The sequence below is a fragment of the Metopolophium dirhodum genome, chromosome 4 (genome assembly GCF_019925205.1).
Source record: "Metopolophium dirhodum isolate CAU chromosome 4, ASM1992520v1, whole genome shotgun sequence".
Lineage (NCBI taxonomy): Eukaryota > Metazoa > Arthropoda > Insecta > Hemiptera > Aphididae > Metopolophium > Metopolophium dirhodum.
Genome location: NC_083563.1, coordinates 3,784,231 through 3,804,539, shown reverse-complemented (window position 1 = coordinate 3,804,539; position 20,309 = coordinate 3,784,231). Strand labels below are relative to the sequence as shown.

The 20,309-nt window shown below is 30.8% G+C and overlaps 1 protein-coding gene across 3 annotated transcripts in view; it reads left to right on the top strand.

The window, feature by feature from the left end:
* LOC132942980 (lachesin-like) overlaps positions 1–14,857 on the top strand; it is a 150,089-nt gene extending 135,232 nt beyond the window's left edge. For all 3 annotated transcript variants that reach the window (XM_061011722.1, XM_061011720.1, XM_061011721.1), the window contains 4 exons: positions 1,554–1,685; positions 2,158–2,277; positions 10,451–10,621; positions 14,192–14,857. In XM_061011722.1, coding sequence (XP_060867705.1) covers positions 1,554–1,685; positions 2,158–2,277; positions 10,451–10,621; positions 14,192–14,592 — 824 coding nt within the window. In that variant the 3' untranslated portion in view covers positions 14,593–14,857. The remainder of the gene's footprint in view (positions 1–1,553; positions 1,686–2,157; positions 2,278–10,450; positions 10,622–14,191) is intronic.
* Positions 14,858–20,309: the final 5,452 nt, after the last annotated feature.

Genomic DNA, 20,309 nt, shown 5'->3' with positions numbered 1-20,309 from the left:
TTTATTTAACATATTTCGAATTCTTTATCTTGAAAAAAACATAAATTGTTATAAAGTGCTAGTTTTTATAAAAAATAATCTACAAGCTTAACATTTTTTTTTTATATATTTTTCTTCATACAATTTAGCCCTTGGCAATATTTATTGAAGAATATTTTGGAAGTTGTGAGATATATCAGTTACATATTTTTAAATTTAATTTGCATGTTCGGGTTTTTTCTTTTACACGGTAATTTAAAAATATACTGTAAATAAAAATCGTATACTGCTTTATTACATAATATTTAGTACCTATTTACATAGATACAATAAAGTGATGTATATAACGCATTATTCTTGTAGATATTTATTGCAGTTGTAAACTAATAAAAACACGTTGTCCTACTTAAAAATAATTTAAATGGTCGTCTACAATAATATAATAATATACGCAAAACCCGTTAAGGACGTAACCAATATATCAAATGAGATATTTATCGATTATATTATATTACAAGGTATCTTTCTGACCTCCGTGTCCTTGTAGACAGTCACTTGGTTACTATACTCTGTCCGAGTTAAGAAACACAGCCAATTTTCGTCGGTGGCAGTCAGGCAACACCCGTTTGTCACCCCCACAGAGTTAACTTTACTATCTATACACCTGCCGTGTAGGTGTAGAATTTCCCCGCCCCTGCGCACAAATCGACCGCCGACTGTATATTTTCTTAACTTGAATAGAGCATAGTATACCCTATGTATAATATAATACTCCTTTACCCATCTCCCCCGCAACACTATTTAAACACGTAATAGTAATTAATATTCCAACTTTAAAAATATCAACGTAAGCTTGATGACTTTTTCATTTTCATTTTTTTTTTATAGAACGCTTTAAACGATGTTCTACCAACTAAAAATGTGATTTTCAGTAACATTCAAATCAATATAGAAAATATATAATAATAATTACCATATTGATAACGACTTTTTTTTCGTTTATGATTTACATCAAATGTTACAATTAAAATAATGGGGCCGGAGTGGCCACGTACGGAATCGCTCTCTGGGTTGGTAACTGTTTAGACGGCGAGACCGCCATCCCACAATCGGGCATGACAGAAACCTGCGGGTGCCCAAGCCCAATTAGAAATTCTGTCAAATAGCATCCAAACAAGGCCTTCGGGACCATCCGCAAAAAAAAATTAAAATATTGAAACTGTTCTTTTTTTTTATTCGTTTGAAAAAACTACACAAATATTTGTAAAAAATAAAATATACAATTATACAATTGCATACTTAAAAATAAACTTTTTCATAAAAATATTATTATTCTTCTATTAATATGTTTGTATTTTATTAATTATTATTTAACATACATATTTAATCTATTGACAATTAATTATTATTTATTCTGGCATTTTACGGCTTTCAAATTGCGTAAAACATTTTTAGATATATCACCTTTCAAGCTCTCATAATTATAGCCACAACCCCCCACATGTAATACTGTGTAGTGAAAAGTTACAACTTACAACAATGGCTATAGCTAATATTATATTCGTATTTTTTAGAGTCAGCCACTGTTAAGGGTGACACGCTGGAGCTTAGCAACGTGCACAGGACCGACATGGGTAAGTACCTGTGCATAGCAAAGAACAACGTGCCGCCGACGGTCAGCAAGGAGTTCAACGTTCAGATACACTGTAAGTTTTGCGTCGAAATCGAAAGATTCGTGGACCTCGCCAACATATTGCGAGCACACACACACACACACACACACACACACCACACAACACCCCGGGAAAAAGGAAACACTTGCAGGCAACGGGACTCTGAAAATCCATTATGGGTATTAATACTGGTTTTTGCACGTTTATACGTGTGTATGCGTGCGTAGTGGTGTGCAGTGTGCACGTCTGCCGCGTCCCACGGTCGCACGATACGGTCCATTAGGGGAGATTTAATTTGGTAATAACAGCAATAACAACGGATTTACTGCCGCCTCGGCCATATACATGCGTGCATACCTACTAAAAGTCTATATATTTTAGTACCTATTTACTATGGTACACCGTTATTATTACTATCGCCGTAGCCAATAATCGCGCGGTTCCCGTGTCCCGTATTAACACGACGACCTTGCAGTCGTTGAGGAGATATCGATTTATGTTTCAGTTCATCCGATGATCAAGGTGACCAATCAACTAGTGGCCGCGCCGACCGGAAGCAACGTGCACATTCAGTGTTATGTCGAAACCTCGCCGAAAGCAATGCACAGCTGGGCAAAAATAGACGGTAAGTCAATCAATGATTTACGAATAAACAAATCTAAATGACTTTGTGTTGTGGGTGTTATTAATATTGTATTAACTTTGTTATACGTTTCGTGCGTGGATTATAGACAATAATTATTATTATTATTATCTCGATTTCGATTTCCATTTCGACTACTGCAGTAGGCCAATAACCATTTATAACAATTACGCTGATCGAGGCGTGGAACTGAAAAAAAAAAATAGTTCCAGCTTTGGTGGTGCTTTTTTTTCCAGTTTCAATAATTTGTTGGATTTCAAACATCGGCTTAACTTTTTAGTTAATTTTATGGCTTCACGCTTTTTTTTTTACTCCAGCATTTTGAACCGATTAAAATTTTTAATACTGATTAACACTCAGTTATTTTTATATTTAAATCATTTTTAACCAGAATTCAACAATGGTTTTAAAACTAGTCTCAAATCATGCAATAAATAAAATAACACTGTTTTTTACTTTATAATCATATGTCAATATATCATCACTCGTCACTCATCGTATTGTACTGGAAAATACACAACCGCACATACAAGACCCAAATACCCAATACCGTACAAAATGCATCATTATATCTCATAACCTATTGTGTGACGTCTGTATTGTAATATATAATATATATTATATTTTTCGGCAATTCCCGATTCCACATTACGCGATTCCGCATATACATTTTCATTTCACGATTCCGCACAAAACTAATTTGTGACGTTGTCGATTGTATTATAAAAATTATTTTAAACATAAAAATGGTTGATATTAATATTACATATAAATCATATTATAAGCTCCAGCCATTTAAGATTATATCATTATTTTGGTTTTTCCCCAAACACTAGCTTATCTGAATAGTCAACAGAGTATTGCATATATTATGTTTTATCTGGACTCATCAGTTACCTGTTCGATACATGTTCGTACTTATATACTGCCATCGCATTATTGTGTCTTACTGTTGTCAGTTGACTTATGAATTGTGGGTGAGTTTAGATTTTAAAATGAATAGTTAAAAAAATTCAGAAATTTGTATTATAGTGTCAGAGAGAAATAAGGGACTAGCTGTTGTTAATGGTTATAAACATAGATTTGTTGGTGTTCGCAAATGCGATCAACTTTTAAAGTGGCGCTGCTCTTCTGACAACAATTTTAATTATTTATTTTAACTTATTTGACTATTTTTGTATTATTTTATTTTTACTTCAACAATAGAGTATATATATTTAATATTTATGCATACAAATCAAACTAAAATATTATTCCCGATAGAATTGAAATACATTCTATAAAATGTATTTTTAATTATTAATTGTTTTATTTAATATTATTATTATAATTATTTTTCTTCATAACTGGCAACGTCGCAACAATTTTTATGCGGAATTGTGTTAAATTTGGGTTACATAAAAATCTTTTGTGTTACGAAAATGTGTGGAATCGGGTAGGCAATAAGGTATATTGTGCGGAATCGTGTGCCGCCCAACAATATTGTCACTTAAGCTACATTAAAAATATGGGCGGCACACGATTCCGTGTGTACATTATTTTTAATGTAGTTTAAGTGACAATATTGTGTTGGTAATACTTGCCTAACTTTTTAAGTTGTTATACCGATATAATCACTGAAAGGCAATTCATTTTCGTATGTTAAATAATTATTATACAAAAATAATAAAATAATATTATGTTCAACTAAACATTCTTGTAATTGTAATCTCGCCGCCGTATTGCAAACTCATTTGTTTACCTCCAAACGCATACACAATTGTGTGCGTATATTCATTCCCTAACACACTTTACCGTTTAACTATACGGCTATACAGTATACCTACGCACAAGATTTTATTTATTGTCCATCGTCCGAAACACAATACAAATAAGATCTACCGTTGTTTAATTGAGATCAGTGACTTGCTGCAACCTGCTGCCACGGCTGGGCTGCTATTTGATTTATAATATTTTAACGGTCACTAGCCAACCACCCTACACGTCAACCAGCTCTAACCAGACCACTTTCCCCTCCCCGAGAACTCAAGCATATCCGGAGTAGTTTTCGTTGAAAACGTACACGGAGAACACCCTTAGCAGTTAGCCGCAGTATCTATACTATTTGTCCACCACCGAACACTACGAATCGTCTCGTTCGTTTGAAAGATTCGTTCGATGGTTCATATCATATTCCACAAAAAAACGACAGTTATATTTTAGTATAAAACATAATAATGTTTTACGTTATACAAGTACTTTTTATCTTATGTTTTAACCGTTGTCGTCTGTTGTTCAATATTATTTCGTCTTTGATTTCTTTTGTTTACTCTCAATTGTTTAAAAATAATGTTTAAAACGTGTCCCGCCGAACGCACTTAGTACAATGTTTAATGTCTATATTAAAAATATTTATTATATATTGAAAACGCTGGACGATGATAATGTGTATACAGGAAATTCGAAATATTTTCTTGATAATAACAGAAGAGGAATAACGCGTGCCATTATAAACACGAAGTCCTTAAGAAATTTCTTTGCGAATAATTAAAAAAAAAAAAAAAAAAAACTAAGAAGGGTCGAGCATTTATTGATTTTACGTCTCTTTTGATTAAATTACTATACAATATCTGAAGAGCCAGAATAGTAATAATGACTGTACAACTACTGTTTATACGAGTACATTGCACCTTGAACACACACGACACATTTACGCCTGTATAATATTATTATTACGAGTGTAGAAGGTATACAATAAATTGTTAATGCACTTTGATTTGTTCTAAACATCTCTATGTGGGCTGTGTGTACGCATATGTGTGGTAGAGGGGGGATTTAATATTTGTAACGACGAGTGTGTGAAAACCAATACCTATACAATAATATAGTGAAGTGATCTGCAGTAATCTGCAGTAATCTGTACTTTTTTCCGAAAAATAAATCTAAATCAAAATTTTAAAATTTTTTCTAACCTCTGTTTTGTGGGTAAATAATATAATTATTATATAAAGTGAGAATGGTTTCCGTTATAATAGGAGATTGTATTATATCATCACATTATAATATGTGACGCGTGGTTTATGGACCTTAATACTTTTCAACCGCGGACCGCACGCCAACTAACCGTTCAATATTTCACGCTGTGCGCGATAACGGCGTATAAAGGGTGTCGCGCGGCCAAAATGATAATAATTAGACTGAAATGTGTTCCATGTGTTATTATTATTATTATTATATTCATCGCCTCGGGATTTCTGATTAGAAACAGTCGGAGCTTACCGCTGACTTTCGAAAGTGTGGTTAAGTTCCACGTGTATAGTACTTACGTCTCATGAGCAGAATCTAATTTCAAACAAGCAGGCCATATAAGTTATTTCAATAACAACATATCCTAGTATATTGTATAATGCATAGAAATACATTGAGCGAAGTCAAACCGAGCTGAAATTAAATCTCCTAATATTTTTGAGTGATATCATTAGTTCCTTGATGATTGAAAGGAATAATGTCAGGAACAGTGTAATCGAAAGTTATGAAGGCACATATTTACGTACTTATTCACAAATATTATTATTTTAAATCTCACGCATTTTACGTCACTCTCGTTTTAAATGGTTAATTTGTGCAGTACCTATATAATGTTGATTAGATACTTATAATATCTATATTTTTAATGCGACTGGAAATAATAAAATGTTTTTACAGCGAATCATCTAGGAATATAATTCATTACGAAAATCAAGTACCTACTTACATACTTAAATTACAACCATAGGTTTTTCGTACTTCATACCAGTTTTCTTCCTGCAATCAACATGACTCATGTGATACCATTCGATGTCAGCTGCTAACATGTTAAAAAAATAAATTCTGAAGTCTAGTTCTAAGACCACAAGACCGAGTATGTTTATCCTATAAAGAATACATACTGCATTCGTGATTCGTTGTAGAAACAAAATGTGTTTTTAAGAAAGATTTTTTTTATGGTGTGTCAACTTTAAAAATAATGCACATGCCACTTAAATGGAACAATGACAAACAACGCGTTCTGTGCTAGACCTATATAATCGGTATCCGATGATTTAAAAACGCTATTATTTTCTTCCCGTTTTCAAACATTTGAATTTATGCACGTTTCCTCATCTCCACTAAGTGTGTATAATGTATAGGTATCTACATTATATAAATTAGTTTTAATGAATTTCGGACTTTTTCGCCGGGTTAAACTATCGGTCCGAAAAACGATGGCCATCGGTGAAATCCTCGAGTAAGCCTCTGCGGCAGCAAGAAATAAATAACATTATGTACGTAAACCACATCGGTCCAGCGGCGGCGGCAGGCGGTCAAATCCTCTGATCGCTCGGCTATATATACGGTCGTCGCCGATAAAACTATCCTTTTCTAGTCGTTTTTTTTACGATTTATTTTCTCGATATTTCTATACTGTTCGATATTATATGGTCTGTATATAATATTATATATACACGTCGTATTACTTCGTATACGTATTTGTGTTTGTTTTTTTTTTATCCACCTTAATACTGCTGCGCGGGATTTGTGTGTAGCCGTCGTCTCGCACACAATATGTGGACATTTATGTCGCGTGATGGGTGGGGTAGCAAGACCAGCCGGAAAGAATATCGCTTTAATGTTTTTATTCTGATTGTAAAGGCGGTGAAAACTATACTATTTACACGCACGCACACTCTCGAGGAATAGGTATATACACATTTGAAGGGGGCGTCGGTGGCGGCGAGTCGAAGAAATCTTTGAATATATATATATATATAACCAACGCGGATCGCGGTGCGGCACGAAGGGTGTGAGCTTTGGCGACACATGTTATGTTTTCACCGTCTTTAGGATCATAAAATCTGCGTTTCCGGTGCAGTCGTCCTCTCTTCCGGCGCCTCATACTACCTTTCCCTTCGCCCCACCAAGACCTTTCCGAGTACGATAACGACATGGAAAATTTTTACGCAAAACCCACACCTTATATGCATTCGCTCGTTTACGGTTCTCTCCACGTCCACCGCTAACGTGCCAGGCGCCCCCTTCCCTTAGCTCACCCTTTATAATAGTACCGTTTTCGATCGTTTTCTCCGTAATATATATAAATTTATAACTGCTGCAGTTTACTTACTCGCCGTATTTTGGCATAAAACGATTTTCCTTTGACATCGATATTGGTATTCGAAGAAAGTTTAAGGAAAATGGCAAAATATAATTGCTTTGAACTATTATCAACACGATTTCCTATACAGTATTAATCGAACATTTATACAGACCATATATATTTGCAAAATGTTAGTTTAAAATAATATTTTTGTTTTTAATCGAGTGATACTACCAATACTCTACAGTCTATATAGTATAAAGTAACAATTTTATTCAATTTAAAAATATTAATTTTTGGTTTACCTCTACCAATTTATTTCCTTCTCTCTCTCTATCTTTCTCTGTTTCTTCATCACTGAATTACACTACAAATCACGTAGAATTGTCAACACTTTTCTGTCGTAGAATATTTTATATTATCTTGAAAAACTTTGATATATTAATTGTCGTTGATTTTATTAAATCCACTACGTGAGTTATTATTGATTGTTACATATTGTATTCACTACTGTAAATAATAATTTAAACAGTAAATAATTTTTGCATCATAACAAAAACAAATAAAATATTTAAATATAGCTCTTCCTCATTTTTGCATAATATACCTAGCACCAAAATATCAATCACTCGACTTTGTATTTCTTGATTTATTTTACATCCGCTCCCCAACAAATGTCACCGAGGGATCACGAGTAGAATATATTCTGTAAAATAAATAACATTTTTAATTTAATAGACGTTTCGAGGCACATAAAAAAAATGTACTCAAAAATGGAGAGAATCTGATACTGACAGATACTCTCATCACCAGAATTCTATTCAAAATAACTTGTATTCAATAATGCGATCGTGGAATCTTAATAGAAATCGTAACCACTAAAGCTTGAGCTATTGACTTTTGCATATTATCAAAGTCGTTATTTTGGATTTTTTCCATGGGTGCCAGAAGCGAGCGAATACATTTTAACATTTTGACCTAAACCTCAACCTATTATTGTGTTAAATATTGTGATAATTAAATTCAAAAATATTTGTACGTTGGTCATATTTAAATATATATATATATCAATATAAACGCATTATACAATATAATATATAGGTAGGTTCCTTATATATTATTATCTTAGTCATTCATTTATTCAATAAAAAAAACGCTTCAATACGCTCTTCAAAAGTTCATAACCTCGAATCTGGTAGGTATCTGCTAACTCTTGTGACGTATAATGCCGACAGGCCCTGATTAAAGTGTAAGTAAAATATAGAACTATGTATGGAATGAGAAATTACCTAGTGAGTGAACCTTTAACAAAAGGCCGCGTGCGCAACATTTATTCATTTCGTTGTAAAAACAGAGAAAAGTGCCGGCATGAATTCAATATCATCGATTAAGCCTCTGTCACAATCGAGTGAATTGAGTGAATAGTTTAATAATTTATGTGTTTGGTTTTTCTCTGTCTCACTGACCTCACATTGACAAAGTTAGAAATTATCAAAATAATAAATTAAACTTAAATTAATGTTTATAGTATTATTTATAACTTTTTTACTCAAAAATATTAATTTTGTATTTTTTTTAAATGTTAAATTTTACTTAACTGTACAATTTATGCCATACAATGTTAAGTTTTAATTTAATTATATAGTTGAGTTATTAATAGATAATTTTTTATCCGACAGTCATTACGCTGTTCATCAACTATAATAATTTATGAAGTAGGATCATTTGACCCCCCCCCCCTCCCCTTCTATCACACCATGCAGTATTATATACATGTACCCCCCCCCCCCAATATTACCTATTGTATAGATTTATTACGGATTGTATAGAAATCTTAAGTTACCCAATTATATCAGATCAGAGATTTTTTCGATTTAATTTATTTGTATTTAATGTGACGTTATGAAAAACTATTTTTATCTTATATTTTAAATACGATTAAAATATTCCAAAATCTTTTAAAGCACACACTGAATAAATTATGATCGAAAACAATGTTTTTATATTTATTCATTATTATTGGTTATAAACTAGTTCACTAGATGAATATAATATTATCATATTACACCATAGGAATTATAGAGAATCCTTGTCATAAATGTTATCGCTTTAAACGATCACTAATAACCGACTACATTGGCGTAACAGCGAGTAACGCATTTTCTATTACCTTTTGCAATGAACAATTATCAGAAGAAAAGTTTTAAAAATAAACCGTTGTGAAAATGTTTTCTCGAAATTTTGACCTATAATCATATTAAAATTTAAAATACAAGTGTTATATCTAACATAGCCTGCTCTCTACATCACAGTTCATAGTGACTTCAAAGCCATTACTCATCTTCTGCTCTCCTATAATATTACGTGTACCTACTCCAAATAATTTCAACTCCTTTCTCTCTCAAAATTCTCATACCGTAATAAATTCCAACCACTCCTCCACATTATATCCCACGACCATATTCGTTCCTTTTATAGCCTGCTCATTAAATAGAAACATAAAATACATAATGTAAAACTTTGAGAGAAACGTAATTTTGTTAAGCGCAAAGTTTAATTTCTAAAATTATCGTTATTTCAAATAGGAGGGAAGTATATACAGTGACTATATAGGTACATACAGTTTATTCATTGAACTATATGATATAGGTATTATTATATGCATAGAAAATATTCCATGTCAAACTGTGCGAGATTCAGCCAAGAAAATTGTTTGACTATCGTAATAATTAGTATAAATTATATGATTTATTTGACTATATCACTATTCATGATTTGCTAAACAGTGGATTTTTCCATTTAAAATTTATTTAAATCTTTGTTCTGGATGTAAAAATTATTTGAATTTTTGTATATTATTTATTGATTTGTAATCGAATTAACAAGTAATATATATTTCGTAATAAAAAGGGATTAAATCATTTCCACTGATAATTAAAAAAACTAAACAAGTTTTTATTATTTTCATATGTATTAATAATTAATATACCTACTTGTATATTTTTATTGAAAAGTTACCTAATCATTTTCATTATTGACTGTATTTAATTTTGTCACCAGGAGGCGATCTCATGCCCAACACCAAGTATAAAATGTCGGAGACTCCCATAAACGAATATTCATTGCAAATGGACCTAACCATAACGAGTCTTGAACCCAAGGACTTTGGTGGCTATCTGTGTATAGCCAAAAACGCTTTGGGTAAAGCCGAAGGATCCATAAGACTTCAAGGTGTGTTGAAAAGTCAAACTTGTACCTTCCACGATATCACGTATCTTATCGTACAGCATATAAGTAATGTGTTCTCTAACCACATAAAATCATTGATACCAAACAGCAATACCCACTTACATTTTGACGCGTCTATACGAATTTTTTCGTTTTTCGTGTACTTATTCAATTACATATTATATTATTATTCATCTCTAAAAGTATTGACGAAAAGTTAAAAATGAATGAACAACATGATTCTGATCATGTATAACAATATTAATGATAAAATTACGAAAATTACGAAAATTAGTAAGTATATTAAACATTTTTTACAATATGATAACGAATGGTAGTTAGATAACATTTAACGGAAATCAAACTATGTGTTAAGTAAAATACGATATTAATATATTATGTTACTTTTAAAATATATACATAACATAATGGTAAAATATGATATTAAATCACTAATACTATAATAGCTATTAGCATGTATTAAAATATTATAATAATAAAGCCCTATATGAACTAAGAAGCCAATAGCCAAATAATAATTTAACCATATAGGTAATACTTTTTAGGTAATAATTTTATTGAATTACAAGTTGCAACTATTTGATTTTGAGTGGAGCAATGAATGTATTGATTTAACATATTTTACCAACGTGTGTTTTTTTCTATTATGTACCTATAATGTATAACGTACTCGATACATCTATACTAATATATAAAACTGTAGAGTTTGTTTGTTTGTTTGAACGCGCTAATCTCAGGAACTACTGGTTCGAATTGAAAAATTATTTTTTTTGTTGGATCATTCATCGAGGAAAACTATAGGCTAAATAACACCACGCTACGACAAATTAATAGAAGCCCGGGGAAGTGTTCAAACAGGGATTTTTAGATTTACGATGGAAATGTTTGTTTATATAAATGGTCGCTATTGGTTATAGAAGAAATAATAAGATCAAGTATTTATTTATTATTGGTTGCCATTGGTTAATCGGGCAGATCAAGTACAAGCGAATCGAATTTTCGCACATTGCCTACCAGGGTGGCTGATATGCACTTACTGCAATAAGTAATGAGTTACACCAAAAATGAGTTGAACAATCACAATTTTTTTAAGAATTGTCATTTTTTACGGGCCACGAAGTGCGCAGGAGCAGCTAGTCTATAATAATAATAATAATTATAATAATATTTGTTTGTAATCAATAGCAATGATTTAAATAAACAAAAAACAAAATAAAATAAATGTATTATAATTACACAATCACGCATTTGCTACGTACGACTTTGCTTTATTGTGCCGATATTCTCATTAACAATACCATGCCACGACCAAGACCATCAAATACTTCACGACAAAGCCGTAATGCAACTAGGATTCAATTATATATATATATATATATATATATATATATAAATGAATGTTAATGTGAAGATTAGACCTGTGAAGAAGATAGGATAATTTAAAAAGGGTTAAATTTATTTTTATTTTGTTTAAAATGGTTGAACTTTTAAAAAGGTTAATAAAAAAACCTAAAATTAAAATTATTTTTTAAAAAGAGGTAATCTTTACTTTTAAGAGGGTTATTTTTACCCTTTTAAAAGGGTTATTTTTAAAAGTGGGAGGTTAACAAAATTTAGTTTTTTTAAGGGTTAATTTTTTTTTTAAAAGAAAACATTTTTTACTTTTTATATTTTTAGTTTTTTTTCTGTAAGTATCGGTAAAAAAAATTTACTTGACCAGAAAGCTTGAAAATTAAATATAAGGTTCCTTATAAGTTATATATTTATATTAGTATTCTACCTATTTGAAAAGTACAAAGTAGTTTTCAATAATATATTAATAAATAATGATTGGCTATTATTCTAAAGCTCTCCAACTTTAAAAAAATTAAAATTAAATGGAATTATCGAGGATGAATATCTTTAAATCAATTTTTTTTTTATCAAAGTTTATCCATTTAGCCATTTAGGTAAAAACAATCAATAGTAATTTTATTCAGAAAGATATTTATCATTTATTAATTTATGTGACCCTGTAACGGTGTTGATGTGAACACTTTAAGAGGGCACTTAAAAAGTTATTAGAACCAATTTAATTTTTTGGTTACTTATAATAAATTATCATTTTATAATATTTTTCTTAAAATTTAAAATATTTTATTATAACTCAAAGAATATTATACCTAACATAATAGTAATAGTTGTATAATGTAGACCATATACTACTAGACAAGAACTGTTTATATTTTTATAACTTGCAGCATAACTTGCAGTGATGTACTCTGTCTTGACGACAAAATACGATTTATATATCAAAATATATTACCCTACTACCCCGCACTAGCATAATATTTTGAGTAATCGAGTAAACAAAAACCATCCTCTATGTTGTCCTCTACGTTTTCCCATACAAGCATTGCTTGTCTAGTAGTAAAATGTTATGACTTATATAATAGCTTAATGTAAACAATATAATCACAGTATTATCAATGAATGAGAGGTAAGTATATTACGTGCGTCATCATAAGATGTAGAAAAAAATTATACTGGTGTGCTCTGCTGTGTCCTCTTAACAACTTTATTTTGTTTTTACGTTTCTCTTTTGTCTTACCAAGTTTTCAAAGTCATAAATACATTAAGTATACAATATATGGAGTCACCGTCTCGTTTCCTATACTCGCAAGACAGCATTTATCTCTGTAAAATATTATCCTCTAGTTGCAGTATATACGCTTATGTAACAAAGTTTAATTTAATGTTACGTGTGATAACTGCAGCGTCTATCGTATAATATTCTACTGCAGCGGTAACCAAATAGCTACCGGCGTGACGGGTACGGCCCGCAGACAAGAAAAAAAGTAAAACCGATAGTAAAATATATTATGTATAAGCTCAGGAGCCTTGCCAGTTTATTTGATTTTCCACCAGACAGTAGCTGTTTTTAAAGTTTTCAATATTAAACGTCATAATGAAACCTTACATAAATCATTTGCCGAAAAATTTCCAGTAAGTAGTGAACTTCGTAAATCAAAAATTGAGAACATGCATATAAAATATACTGTGCCCAAATATAGCGTGCCGAATCACTCACCAAATTTCAAGCAGTTAGTTGAGAGCAAGACTTGCCATTTTTCCCTCTAGGTTTAACTATATTTTCTATTTCTATTATAATTATTATAAATTTGTATTTTAAAATAGTGAATATAATAGGGTTAATAATAGGGTTTAAAACAATGAAAATCCAGGAAATATCAAACCCTGGTTTAACCTAAAAAAAATTTAAGACCATGCAGGTATTTAATTGAAAACAATAACACGTACTATTATAATTTATAATAATATTATATGTTGTATATAGATTGTAAATTTTCTTAAATAATAAAAAAAATAAAAAAAAATTTATATTATATTATAAAACTAAACCAATATTTTTATTTTATTAATATTATAAATTTGTAATAAATTAAGATTTTAATAATAATTTATACTGAATGTTTTAAATACCTTTTAACTATACCGTGCCCGATAATATTACGTCTTATAACGCAAAGTGCCGTTATGTTTTTTTTTCAGAACTGCATTTGCCAAGCGCTCCAACCACTTCGGAAGCACCACCGCCGGAACCAGAAGAAGATGGTGACGAAGAGTCTGGTGGTGCAGACGAGGAAAATTTGGTGCCTGTGGAGGGCGAACCGACAGCCGACGGGGACAACCAATCGTCGGATGACCAACAACGACAACAGGAACAACAGAAGCATCCATTAGAATCCACAAAAAAACCTCCACAAACTGCTCATGGAGGCGGAAGTGGTAATGGAGGCAGTGGAGGTGGCGGCGTCCGGCATCATGACAACAAACAAAGGCACGGATCCGGAAAGGGTTCCGGTTCAGAATGTCCGGCACGTTGGTTGCTAGTGCTGGCCGCCGTCGTCGTAGTCACGCTGTTCCGGTCACCGGTCGTATCTCGGTGGTGACGACTCCGCTAATGAGGATACCACTGTTGTACGACGCTTATCCGGTTGGTGTCCTCGACACTCAACTATTCCTGATCTAAGACAATAATCGATTAATTATTTTACACAATATTTTTTTATTTTTCACCCGCGAACTGTTTTAAACTTCCAAAATAAAAACCCTTCCATTATAATATATATTATTATATATCTCCACACACACACACACACACTTACTTAAGGCTAGTATACAATGTACATACAGACATGCAGTCAACAAGCACCATTGCTGCAGCGTAAATATATGTTATAATATTTAATATCGTTATCAAGCCGGATTAAGTGATAGCCTGGAGAGGGGGCACGCTTCCGCCACGGACCATAGATCATATACAAGTCACTATAATATGATCTAAGTCACGGATGTAAGAAGCTAATTTTGTAATCGACCTGAAACTGTTATATCCAGGGGTTGTTTGTACTTCTCTAATTTCTTAGTACAAAAAAACAATAATATAATTTGATTGATAATATATTAAATTTAAACAATAATGTTTTTATTTTTGGGGTGCATATAATACTATATAATTATTATACATTGCGATATTTACATAATATTGTATATAATTTATAAACAATTTATACATTCATATTATGTATTCGTTTGTTTGAAATTGTTGTCTTTTGGCTTAGATTCAGTGACCGCAATATTTGATAATTATAAAGTTATGTGAAGGAATTCCAATTTTTAAATCTTATTGTTAGTGATAGGACAGTATTTTTAGATATATTTTCATCTAGTTAGAATCATAGCCGACTATCGGCCTCTACAGGGCCTCTGTAAGACTTAATCCGAGCTTGATCTTTATTATACTTGTGTTGTATTATATATTGTAATATGCCGTACCTATAGAATATTCAGGACCAACTATAGATTCGTTTATTATGGCCATCATATTATAAATGTATATGGCTAGCTGGGAAAGCTGAATATTTGAACAACTTACTATATACGTACAACGGGCACATGCCATTTTTAAGACGTTTAAATAATATATTTTTAAATTACATGTATTAATTACACGCTGCGCTTAAGCCTATTATATAAATATATATACATAATTATGAACCGTTTAAATTGATCCTACTCAGAATATAATACCCGTTACTATCCGTTCAAAAGTTCGAACATTTTATTTTTTTATAAATATACGAAAATATGTAGGTTACATAATATTATTTCCTCTAAAATATTGTCCATACTGTTTGCAATTTTTCAGAACGTTTTGCGATGAAACCCAATATCTTTTTCAAGTTAAGAGTTCATTATTAATTGTTTATTATGTATTTTGTTTGTGGCTTTATTTCTTAACTGACAATGTGCATTGCTATACATCATTTCAATATATAAATTAATTTACCTATAAACCTATTCATACTTATTCACCCAAGCGGTATTTTTTTGTGAAATAAACACTCGCCCAGTCGGTACATAACTATTCGCCCAAACAGATCACATTTTGAGTCGATTCGCTCCCAACGGTCTATGCCCGTTAATCTTCGGTCACTACTCTTTTCACGAACATGTGTTAGGTACTTACTAACATCGTTTTGTGGACGTATATATTATAGTTTTAATATAGTTAGCCGACACGTTGTGAATTGCTTCCGATGACTTGCGACCTTCCTTAAAACGCTTGAACTCTTCTTGAAGAAATTTTATCCGAATAGGTTTAGGCGATAGTACAATCACGACCATTTACATATAACTTAAATTTTACACGAGCTAATGACCAAACACATAGATATTCATTTCATTTTAGTTACAAACAATTTCCCTACCGTTTCAATGTCATAATACTTTCGTATAAGAAGCGAATAAAATAATAGATTATGCTTTACAGTTGGAAAAATTCGGTAAACTGTAGTAACTAGTAAGAACTACCGTCGTAATGCGTTTAACAAAATAAAATTATAATTCGCTGAAAAAAATAACTCGATGCACCACGGCTGTGTTTAATTAATTTACATGAAGTAAATTATAATATGGGTAGGTACATGTGAGTGAAATATACTTATAATATACGATTTTTTTTTCAATTCCATGTATCGAAACGAGTTTATAAAAATAAAATTCGTCATATTCATGGCAGGTGCATAAGTATTTATAATATTCACACGAGGAGCGCTTGTGATGAAATATGTACATATTATTATTTCTATTACCTACATACCTATTTGTTTTTTTTTATTATTATTTTCGTCGGTATTTAGTTGAACTTGTGCTTACATGCATATTAAAAAATATCTCGACTTATGAACAATTTTTCAATAAAGCCATTACAGGAAAACATTCAATACTAACCATTTTAATAAACCAAAAAAAAAAACAGAAATAACATTTTAAGAGTGATATAAAATTACAGATATCCTTCTAAATCAGGCCGATATTCAAATATAATATCGATATAATTACTAACGTTTTATTTCAAAAATAAAACATGACAGAAATGTGATTTTCACAATGTACATTAATTGTCTGTGTTGTCCGCAAAACTCGTTGACTTTTAAATATAATACGTTATGCAAACTCCAATATCACAGCGATAATCATCAATAAGTCAAATTTCACTCACAAAAAACGCATTGACCAAAAATTTGTGCCCAACACTCCAAAGTGAACAGATCAGCTACCCCGGATACCCATATAATACCTACAAACACATACAAAATATATATTAACTTGGACTCATAATATTATACATGCGAATACATAGGTACACTGCGAGTAGCTGTAATTGAATTATAACTTAATTTTAAGTTCATGATATTGTGATATTACATTAAAACAGTTTGCTGGATGCTATTAAGATGTATGCATTATAATTTATAGGCACATTAATTACAACGCATTATATGATTATTATTTCGTTATTTCATAAGAACGCCGAGTTTGATTATAGGAACGTCGTCAATCCTTCGGATGTGACATACTATATTACTATATTTAGGTATAATAATTATTATATAATTCGACCCGCCCGAAAATGAGATCGATTAAATAACTCAAAAACAACTTGTTGTTTTCGAAAATCTGAGTACACTGCACCTATTAATATAACTATACCTACAATAATCACATTGGATCGTCCGTCGCTCAACAATTACTCGTTAAAAATTTACAAAATATGCATTATTACGAGTATATATAAGTACAAACGCTAACCGCTATTCTGTAACTTCTTCACCCTTCTTCCACAACTATATGGGGTAGGCCATCCTTGTCCTACACCGCCATAGAGCTTTATCACCTATTTCTCATTAAATCACACTCAAAATGTTCGTGTTATTCTTTATTATGTTTTTCCACTACCTTTGAGTCATCTCTCTCTTTTAACATGACCAAACCATCTCAACCTATTCTCTCTCAGTTTTTCTACCTTCTTGTAAGTGTACACTTATAATTAATACACTATGCAGATACTTATATCTAATTATGATAAAGGAACAAAAATAGCTAACAGGACATACCTGAATGGCTATACAATAAATGATGTTCTAATAATAATTCAATAACAAAAAATATAGTTGCCTATTATTCATTAATATATTACCTATACTTACATATTACAAAAATGTAAGCTTTTCCCCTAAAATCCCTCCCACACCTCTAGATTTCCAACAAATTTAATTGATATCGACATATCGTATTGTTAATACCTACGCGGAATTGGTATATATCTATCATCGATGGTCAATCACCATACAAAAATCTCTCCACACACGTTTTTTTATTCCGATTTTTATAAACTTCACGCCCAAAAAAAATATTTTTAAAAAATAACTAGGGTTCATGGTGTATTTTATTCAAAAAATAATAATGATACGCGAGATAGTGTGTTGGGGCCGTTAGGGGTATCGCGCTGTATGTCAAGCGGTTTACAGCCGTTAGGGTATACTTTTATAAGACATAAGTACTATCATACTGCAGATTATTGGTTAAGCGAAAACATGTTTGAGTCTAAGAGTATTATTATATTTCGGCATATTATAATATAATAATACAGCTGCATGCATGTGTATAATAATATATTTGTATTTGTATATAAAACACAAGTATACGAATAAAACATAATATTGTCTTCCATTAAGAAAAATAATTTTTTTTTTTCGTTTTTAAGTAGATTATTTATGTAAAACTTACTAAATATTTTGTGCCTGATATAGTACCTATAACCAACTCGTGTATTCTAATTATAATGCATATTAACACCTAACGATGGTTTGAAAGAAAAAAATAAGCGCTCAAACGGTTTTTGTTATTATGTATAATTTATTACAGTCGCTCTTAAAAAATGTACCAATATATTTCGTTATAATAATATATATTGTATAATATTTGGTCAACCGCGGTTCCAACCGTAACGCGGAAACGCGAAATGAACTTATTGCTTCCACTGATTGATGAAAAATAGTAGTTGTGGTCGTAGTTTCATTGGGTGGCTCTTTGCAGGACACGTTGTAATAATATAACGACCACTATATTATAGTACTATACTTGCATCTGTACCGACAATATTTTAGTTTGTATAAACTATATAGTATAGTATATTTAATATGTTACATTAATTTAACCTCGTATAATATTATAATCGTTAAACTGTACCAATATCTATGGTAATATTACAATACCCATACCTAACTAATATATATTATTATTTATTATACTGATCGTACCTATATATTATATAGTTTAGACGCGATTCGGTAACAACAATAACAATAATATACCTGTGTTAATTTCTACCCATGAAAATTATTAATTATTATACGTATGTACATATTATATTATGTTTTTCCATTTGAATTTATTTTTTTATTATATTATATAATATTGTATAATAATAATAATAATAATAATAACAATAACAATAATATGTTATAAGGTATTGTTCAACATTTGTGTACACAAATTATTTTATAGTATAAAATAATATCTACAACATCCTAACAATATTATAAAGAAATATATACCTATAAGTATTATAATATGTTAATATAATAATATTAGATTATCGTTATGTATACGAAACGGCAGTAATAAGTGCGTTTTTAATTCGTTATTACAATACCTATTGATGTTATTATTATATTGTATATTATTTTTTTTTTATTATGGTTAATATTGTCGGTTCGTTGTTTAAAAAGTTTGTCATTTGTTATTATAATAATAATTATTATTATTATTTGTCAATGTATAGCGGTCATTATTAGATTTATATAAATATAGTATAATTGAACACACGAAAGTGTGAAACATAATAATATACCATACCTATCAGGGGCGTATATCAGAGAGGGATGTGGCCATGCGGGGGTCAAATTCCCTCCCATGATCTTTTTTTTTGGAAATTTAAAAAAAATAATGTTTTGTAGAAAAAGATTAAAAATATAATTGTTGTTAATAATCATAAAAAAAGGAAGTTATTTCATATATTAATAATATATTAACTAATACGTGTATAGGTACTATAATATATACCTAGCGGAAATGTACGAATTTGATAATGTACAACTATATAGATTCAAGGTTCAAAGAACATAGAGTTTTTAATTTAATTTTAGTGTATCGTGTTTTGTTACAGGTCCCTAGTAATTTAGGATCATGTTTATGACTTATGTACCAGTTGATGTGAGTATTGTCGGCAAGCATCCACTGCTTGCTACTTTCCGTTTCA